The 9,888-nt window shown below is 42.1% G+C and overlaps 1 protein-coding gene across 1 annotated transcript; it reads left to right on the forward strand.

The window, feature by feature from the left end:
• The first annotated feature begins 1,256 nt into the window (after window positions 1-1,256).
• LOC139457256 (uncharacterized) lies at window positions 1,257-9,785 on the forward strand. Its single transcript, XM_071238666.1, has 3 exons — window positions 1,257-1,274; window positions 7,030-8,452; window positions 9,718-9,785. The coding sequence occupies exons 1-3, from the start codon at window positions 1,257-1,259 to the stop codon at window positions 9,783-9,785; spliced, it is 1,509 nt and encodes a 502-aa protein (XP_071094767.1).
• The last annotated feature ends 103 nt before the right edge of the window (window positions 9,786-9,888 follow it).

The following is a 9,888-nucleotide window of genomic DNA, read 5'->3' on the forward strand; positions in this document are numbered from 1 at the left end:
ATATGATGACCTTTTCGTCACATACCATAAATTCAAATGGTAAAATGTATTCATCCATGGAATCTGTGTGACTGAGTGGTTTGCATCGCTCACTTTGTGTGCTGGCGATTGGGTACCTCACTCAGCGATTGTGGGTTCGAATCCCGGATGGGACTAAACCCAAAAACTACTAGAATCAGTTCTTTTCTTTAAGAAAGTGCTATAATATTTGTTAGATTATTGCACTGAAATGGAAAGTATATTGCATGGTTGTTTGTATTACTCCGGACGTATGCCGTTTTTAGAGTGCTTGCCCACGGAAACTCCTAGCAGACCAGTCCCTGTCCTATCCTCTTTATACTTTTGACGTAGCCGGGCATCGTCTTCCCGAGGCAAGGGGGTTAACTGACTGTACAAATCCAGTTTCCATCCTTCCCGGACTAGGCTGCAGTTACGGAGTTACATTTTGGCTAGACTAACGAGTCTGTGCATAGTCCAATCAAAATCGCGTAACGAACTGGACATCCGGTTCGTAAACAATATGGATTTCAACGTGCAGATTTCGGCCGACTGCACGATTTGCAAAGCATGTCTACCGCCAACTGGGCGTCGACAGATATTTTGCAAAATTCGTTCATGCTATTAGTCAAGGTGCTCACGTAATTTTAACACCCTTTTTATTACAATATAGATCTTTATCATCGAGCAGATCGTCTTGACTGGGCGCCGCCATTTTGTTTGAAGCAAAGGCAAGTGATATGTGAGGTGAAATCTGATTGGTCAGTACAATGAACATTGAAGGGACATAACTCCCTACGATCGAACCTGGAAATTCCAGCCTAGTTCGGCGAGGGTGGAAACTGGACTTTTATGTCAGTTAACGCCCTTGCCCCGATGAGATGACGGGTGTTAAGTTTAGCTATACATGTGTTAGTGTGTAAGCGTGTTAGTGTGTTAGTGTGTGTTAGTGTGTGTTAGTGTGTGTTAGTGTGTGTTAGTGTGTGTGTGTGTGTTAGTGTGTGTGTGTGTGTGTTAGTGTGTGTGTGTGTGTGTGTGTGTGTGTGTGTGTGTGTGTGTGTGTGTGTGTGTGTGTGTGTGTGTGTGTGTGTGTTTTCACGTGGAATACCTGTATATCTTCCAGTCAATAAATAATTCACGTGAGCCACAACGCGATCTTGCAAGTTGTACTCTGAATTTCCTAACGCTTACATTTGATGAATATTTTTCAGTAACAAAACGCTTCCGAAACAAAGAACAGCACGTTAATTTACTAGACAATGTGCATGTCCTTCAAGGTTGGCGAAAAACAGTTCATAAAGTTTGGTGCCATTATGCTGATGTAACCATACGTTTCCATAGCTACAAGTGTTAAGAATGTTTCTAACGTTAGTTATCCAATTACAACACCCCTGTGTGTCAAAAGTAGCATCATATTATAACATTTCTTCGGGTACCTGTCAAATGACATACGTATTAATTTAACTAATACTTAATTACTCGAATCTTTGCAAAAATATGTAAGGGATATCGTCCACTTTCTCCATACACTATTAAACTTGGGGTAATTGGTTTGACACCAAGGAATTGCTTATATTACATGCATAGAGATCTACTTTCTCCACTGAATCATATAATCGGCTCCATATTGTAAAATTGTACTTATTTTGTATCGAATATTTTGTAAAATGTGGGGTACGAAACATCCCCAGGCCAAGTGTTTTAATAATTTGAAGGATTCCAATTAAAATATTTTTGCTTGCGTTTGCCAATTGCCCAGTCTTCATGAAATGATGATGTTTCAAGCATAATGTTAAATAAAACGTCCAGGTATGGAAGAAGTATATCAGTAGTATTTTTTAAAGAAAACTCTAATAAAGCTTTCATATCCAGATGACTTTCCATTCTTAAAATGGTTAATACTCTCCGGGATTTCTTCATGTGTTATTTGCCTATCGAGTACCTTTCGTGATATTACATAATCATCATTATCTAATTCTGTTGGTTGCAAATTCATCAAATTCAATATATTCTTCTCCTTCTCCCCAAGGTGTAGAAATAAAAAAAAATTAAAATGCACACACCAATACTTAATATCAATATTATTTTGCTTGTGCCGTTTTTCCCAAGACTTTTAATTGTTGTCCAAAATGATTTCGAATCGTGAAGATTTTGTTCCAAAAACGTTACCTTATTTTCATAACACTCTGATTTCTTACGTCTACACATTTCATTCTATTGATTACGAACACTGTGATAGTTTTCCAGTGAGGCCGAATGATTCTTTCTAATAAATGTATTTAAACATCTGCATCTTACTTTAAAGACACACAGTCGATATCACACAACGGCTTTTTGTAGTTAGTATTGCCAGATCTTTTCTGCATATTCTCTGCAGCTATACATAAAGCTTTAGTAATGTATTGCACACTATCATTAATACTAGAAAATGTTGCATCTACTGTTTTATTTAAATACTTCTACTACATCATCTGATGATAATTTTCCTATGAAGTCTTCACATCTCTCTTGTTTCCATACACAACTGAATGAAGCATTTATATATGTGTTACACGCCTCATGTGTTACACATGGTGTACTGAGACACGCCGTGACAGGGAGATCCGGAGATAGGGGTGTGACTCAGAGTCAAAAGTATTACAAATGTCAAACAGGTCGGATGAACAGATTACATAGTCTACAACACTCGCACACTGCGTGTCAATAAAAGCGTAATCCCCACACTTCGAATCTGTACTGCACTTCCATTCATGATGTGAATGTTAAAAACACTGCACATTTACAAGTATTCACCAAGCCTGTTTACCAACATGTCCCCAGAGTAGCGCTTTAATGTAGAGTTATCTAGCACATCAACCATGTAGAATGATCATGTTGCTCTAGAACCTCTATAATGTCATCTTCAACCAAATCTGCGTTGACCCCTGTTCTTCAGTTAAAATCAGCCCAACAACATATTAACATCCTCACATGTACTCACCCCAACAACATAGTAACATCCTCACATGTACTCACCCCAACAACATAGTAACATCCTCACATGTACTCACCCCAACAACATAGTAACATCCTCACATGTACTCACCCCAACAACATAGTAACATCCTCACATGTACTCACCCCAACAACATAGTAACATCCTCACATGTACTCACCCCAACAACATAGTAACATCCTCACATGTACTCACCCCAACAACATAGTAACATCCTCACATGTACTCACCCCAACAACATAGTAACATCCTCACATGTACTCACCCCAACAACATAGTAACATCCTCACATGTACTCACCCCAACAACATAGTAACATCCTCACATGTACTCACCCCAACAACATAGTAACATCCTCACATGTACTCACCCCAACAACATAGTAACATCCTCACATGTACTCACCCCAACAACATAGTAACATCCTCACATGTACTCACCCCAACAACATAGTAACATCCTCACATGTACTCACCCCAACAACATAGTAACATCCTCACATGTACTCAGCCCAACAACATAGTAACATCCTCACATGTACTCACCCCAACAACATAGTAACATCCTCACATGTACTCACCCCAACAACATAGTAACATCCTCACATGTACTCACCCCAACAACATATTAACATCCTCACATGTACTCAGCCCAACAACATAGTAACATCCTCACATGTACTCAGCCCAACAACATAGTAACATCCTCACATGTACTCACCCCAACAACATAGTAACATCCTCACATGTACTCACCCCAACAACATATTAACATCCTCACATGTACTCAGCCCAACAACATAGTAACATCCTCACATGTACTCAGCCCAACAACATAGTAACATCCTCACATGTACTCACCCCAACAACATAGTAACATCCTCACATGTACTCACCCCAACAACATATTAACATCCTCACATGTACTCAGCCCAACAACATAGTAACATCCTCACATGTACTCACCCCAACAACATATGAACATCCTCACATGTACTCACCCCAACAACATATTAACATCCTCACATGTACTCACCCCAACAACATATTAACATCCTCACATGTACTCACCCCAACAACATATTAACATCCTCACATGTACTCACCCCAACAACATAGTAACATCCTCACATGTACTCATCCCAACAACATAGTAACATCCTCACATGTACTCACCCCAACAACATAGTAACATCCTCACATGTACTCACCCCAACAACATAGTAACATCCTCACATGTACTCACCCCAACAACATATTAACATCCTCACATGTACTCACCCCAACAACATATTAACATCCTCACATGTACTCAGCCCAACAACATAGTAACATCCTCACATGTACTCAGCCCAACAACATAGTAACATCCTCACATGTACTCACCCCAACAACATATTAACATCCTCACATGTACTCAGCCCAACAACATATTAACATCCTCACATGTACTCACCCCAACAACATAGTAACATCCTCACATGTACTCACCCCAACAACATAGTAACATCCTCACATGTACTCACCCCAACAACATATTAACATCCTCACATGTACTCACCCCAACAACATATTAACATCCTCACATGTACTCACCCCAACAACATATTAACATCCTCACATGTACTCAGCCCAACAACATAGTAACATCCTCACATGTACTCACCCCAACAACATATTAACATCCTCACATGTACTCACCCCAACAACATAGTAACATCCTCACATGTACTCACCCCAACAACATATTAACATCCTCACATGTACTCACCCCAACAACATATTAACATCCTCACATGTACTCACCCCAACAACATATTAACATCCTCACATGTACTCACCCCAACAACATATTAACATCCTCACATGTACTCACCCCAACAACATATTAACATCCTCACATGTACTCACCCCAACAACATAGTAACATCCTCACATGTACTCACCCCAACAACATAGTAACATCCTCACATGTACTCACCCCAACAACATATTAACATCCTCACATGTACTCACCCCAACAACATATTAACATCCTCACATGTACTCACCCCAACAACATATTAACATCCTCACATGTACTCACCCCAACAACATATTAACATCCTCACATGTACTCAGCCCAACAACATATTAACATCCTCACATGTACTCACCCCAACAACATATTAACATCCTCACATGTACTCACCCCAACAACATATTAACATCCTCACATGTACTCACCCCAACAACATATTAACATCCTCACATGTACTCACCCCAACAACATATTAACATCCTCACATGTACTCACCCCAACAACATATTAACATCCTCACATGTACTCAGCCCAACAACATATTAACATCCTCACATGTACTCACCCCAACAACATATTAACATCCTCACATGTACTCACCCCAACAACATATTAACATCCTCACATGTACTCACCCCAACAACATATTAACATCCTTACTTGTACTCACCCCAACAACATATTAACATCCTCACATGTACTCACCCCAACAACATATTAACATCCTCACATGTACTCACCCCAACAACATATTAACATCCTCACATGTACTCACCCCAACAACATATTAACATCCTCACATGTACTCAGCCCAACAACATATTAACATCCTCACATGTACTCACCCCAACAACATATTAACATCCTCACATGTACTCACCCCAACAACATATTAACATCCTCACTTGTACTCACCCCAACAACATATTAACATCCTCACATGTACTCACCCCAACAACATATTAACATCCTCACATGTACTCAGCCCAACAACATATTAACATCCTCACATGTACTCAGCCCAACAACATATTAACATCCTCACATGTACTCACCCCAACAACATATTAACATCCTCACATGTACTCACCCCAACAACATATTAACATCCTCACATGTACTCAGCCCAACAACATATTAACATCCTCACATGTACTCACCCCAACAACATATTAACATCCTCACATGTACTCACCCCAACAACATATTAACATCCTCACATGTACTCACCCCAACAACATATTAACATCCTCACATGTACTCACCCCAACAACATATTAACATCCTCACATGTACTCACCCCAACAACATATTAACATCCTCACATGTACTCACCCCAACAACATATTAACATCCTCACATGTACTCAGCCCAACAACATATTAACATCCTCACATGTACTCACCCCAACAACATATTAACATCCTCACATGTACTCAGCCCAACAACATATTAACATCCTCACATGTACTCACCCCAACAACATATTAACATCCTCACATGTACTCACCCCAACAACATATTAACATCCTTACTTGTACTCACCCCAACAACATATTAACATCCTCACATGTACTCACCCCAACAACATATTAACATCCTCACATGTACTCACCCCAACAACATATTAACATCCTCACATGTACTCACCCCAACAACATATTAACATCCTCACATGTACTCACCCCAACAACATATTAACATCCTCACATGTACTCACCCCAACAACATATTAACATCCTCACATGTACTCACCCCAACAACATATTAACATCCTCACATGTACTCACCCCAACAACATATTAACATCCTCACATGTACTCACCCCAACAACATATTAACATCCTCACATGTACTCACCCCAACAACATATTAACATCCTCACATGTACTCACCCCAACAACATATTAACATCCTCACATGTACTCAATTAGTCTAATAAACTGTCTTAAACCAATGATATTAAATGAGGTAACACAATTCTTAAAACTACAATCATCTTGTTTGGAGCTCAGACCAGACACATTCCAGCAACTAAATCTAGAGTGGCCAGTATCGGTTTTGCTGCCCACGCTTGAGTGAGGCAAAGTTCTTCAGTAACAGTGTCAGTAATATTTCTTACACTTGGATGAGGTGAAATGTCATCTGTTGTTTCACCTGAGTGAAGTTTCCTAAAATCACAAAGGCCCTGGCCGCTTGCCTATAAACTGCCTGTTATTTCTCCAGTGTGACTACAGTGTCTCTACCCTGCTGGTCCCGCAAACGTCGATGACTGTCTACAGTGTCTCTACCCTGCTGACCCCACTCACGTCGATGACTGTCTACAGTGTCTCTACCCTGCTGATCCCGGACACGTGGATGACTGTCTACAGTGTCTCTACCCTGCTGGCCCCACTCACGTGGATGACTGTCTACAGTGTCTCTACCCTGCTGACACCACTCACGTGGATGACTGTCTACAGTGTCTCTACCCTGTTGACCCCACCGTGGATGACTGTCTACAGTGTCTCTACCCTGCTGAGCCCAGCCACGTGGATGACTGTCTACAGTGTCTCTACCCTGCTGAGCCCACTCACGTGGATGACAGTCTACAGTGTCTCTACCCTGCTGATCCCACCCACGTGGATGACTGTCTACAGTGTCTCTACCCTGCTGAGCCCACTCACGTGGATGACAGTCTACAGTGTCTCTACCCTGCTGACCCCACTCACGTGGATGACTGTCTACAGTGTCTCTACCCTGCTGACCCCACTCACGTGGATGACTGTCTACAGTGTCTCTACCCTGCTGACCCCACTCACGTGGATGACTGTCTACAGTGTCTCTACCCTGCTGGTCCAGCTCAAGTCGATGACTATCTACAGTGTCAATACCCTGCTGGCCCAACTCACGTGGATGACTGTCTACAGTGTCTCTACCCTGCTGATCCCTCTCACGTGGATGACAGTCTACAGTGTCTCTACCCTGCTGATCCCTCTCACGTGGATGACTGTCTACAGTGTCTCTACCCTGCTGACCCCACTCACGTGGATGACAGTCTACAGTGTCTCTACCCTGCTGACCCCACTCACGTGGATGACTGTCTACAGAGTCTCTACTATGCTAGTCCCACTCACGTGGATGACAGTCTACAGTGTTTCTACCCTGCTGACCCCACTCACGTGGATGACTGCCTACAGTGTCTCTACCCTACTGATCCCTCTCACGTCGATGACTGTCTACAGTGTCAATACCCTGCTGGCCCAACTCACGTGGATGACTGTCTACAGTGTCTCTACCCTGCTGATCCCTCTCACGTGGATGACTGTCTACAGTGTCTCTACCCTGCTGATCCCTCTCACGTCGATGACTGTCTACAGTGTCTCTACCCTGCTGATCCCACTCACGTGGATGACAGTCTACAGTGTCTCTACCCTGCTGATCCCTCTCACGTCGATGACTGTCTACAGTGTCTCTACCCTGCTGACCCCACTCACGTGGATGACTGTCTACAGTGTCTCTACCCTGCTGACCCCACTCACGTGGATGACAGTCTACAGTGTCTCTACCCTGCTGACCCCACTCACGTGGATGACTGTCTACAGAGTCTCTACTATGCTGGTCCCACTCACGTGGATGACGTGTCTGTGGTCCGAAGTCAAATCACCGCCCTCGGCTTGTGTCAGGATATCGACAATGCGATCTCTTCTCACACTTTGCAATTGTTCAACCTTTATTACACAAATGTTTATCAGGGTTTAATGTTCTCAGCCGCTGATTATGTGTCAAATCACTGGCAATTGCAATCCCCATATCCTTTAGGGTGGCTCTCATACCAACAATCTGCAGCTTGTCCACCCGGCAGGTCAGTCTCACTGGAAGTAGGCGTGGTGCCTTGTCCCCTCGTGAGGGGAGCCTGGGGGCACGTTCTATATCTTTAGCAGATAGACGGGGCAGACCTGGATCTTTATCCCTAGCTCTGTTGATATTGTCTAGTGCTTTGTCACTGCATACATCGTAGGATTCCTTACTAGATTAAGGGACTACATAAAGAATGAGATTGTTTTGTCGACTGTAACGTTCACGGTGTTCAACTCCCCTCAATCTGTCACAATAGATGTTCATATCGTCATGCTTTTCCGCTAGAGCATTTAACCCACTGAGATACCATGCCGCAGTTTAACATGGCTACCCCACTCAGACACAATATACTGACTCTGAGCCCACCAGTCCTTGATTTTTTCCGTTAATGGGAGAACACGGCATGGTAACAACAAGTTGCATCTTACAACGACTTTTAATATTAAGCAGCCGAGGATGTTAAACTACGACATGGTATCTAGGTGGCCTAGCACTGTAAGTACCGACTAGTACAAGCAGCCACACTCACACGTGCATGAACTATTTGAGAGAAATACTCTTACCCGCGACGTTAAACCTCATTTCATCTCACTCGCTCATCATACCAAAAACATCATGCAGTTTCACAATAACACCCATCCTAACGTACAGGTAATAGAAAAATGTGTTTATCAGTATATGACAACAATGCACATTTCGACACACAAAGACCATAAAAATTAGTATCGTTAAATAAGTATAACCTTGTGATTGACACATTTAAATGCCCGGAATCTGTAAATGAGAGAGAAAGGGCATTTTGTATTGAGATCTATTATCATAAAGACAAAATCTGGTCGTACAAAGCGTTAAAACCTCGTTGTGTTTAAACCAGTCATCAAGTACTGAGGCTATAGCTATTATTCTGGGTAGGGTCTGACGAAGGCTGTTATTTAACCCGGGGTTATAACAATCGTCTTCACATACCGCAGGGTCACCCCGGCGACACAAACCTGTGCAGCCGTGTCCCCGCGGTGATGCAAGACGGCGTTATTAATAGAAAAGAAAGCACTAGATTAACTTTCGGGCTCTTTGTTTCATTACAGATCCATTTACCCGACAGATTGAAATCAAACATAGTCACAGCAATGAATATGAAGGAGGTGCTGAATAATACGCTTAGGAAAATATTTACACAACCAGGTAAGGATTTATTAACCATATACATACTGTCTAATGTGTTACAATCTGCTATTTTACCATATTATTCAAAAATA

Source organism: Haliotis cracherodii, unplaced genomic scaffold (genome assembly GCF_022045235.1).
Source record: "Haliotis cracherodii isolate W230 unplaced genomic scaffold, xgHalCrac1.p SCAF_12, whole genome shotgun sequence".
In the NCBI taxonomy this organism is placed as follows: Eukaryota; Metazoa; Mollusca; class Gastropoda; order Lepetellida; family Haliotidae; genus Haliotis; species Haliotis cracherodii.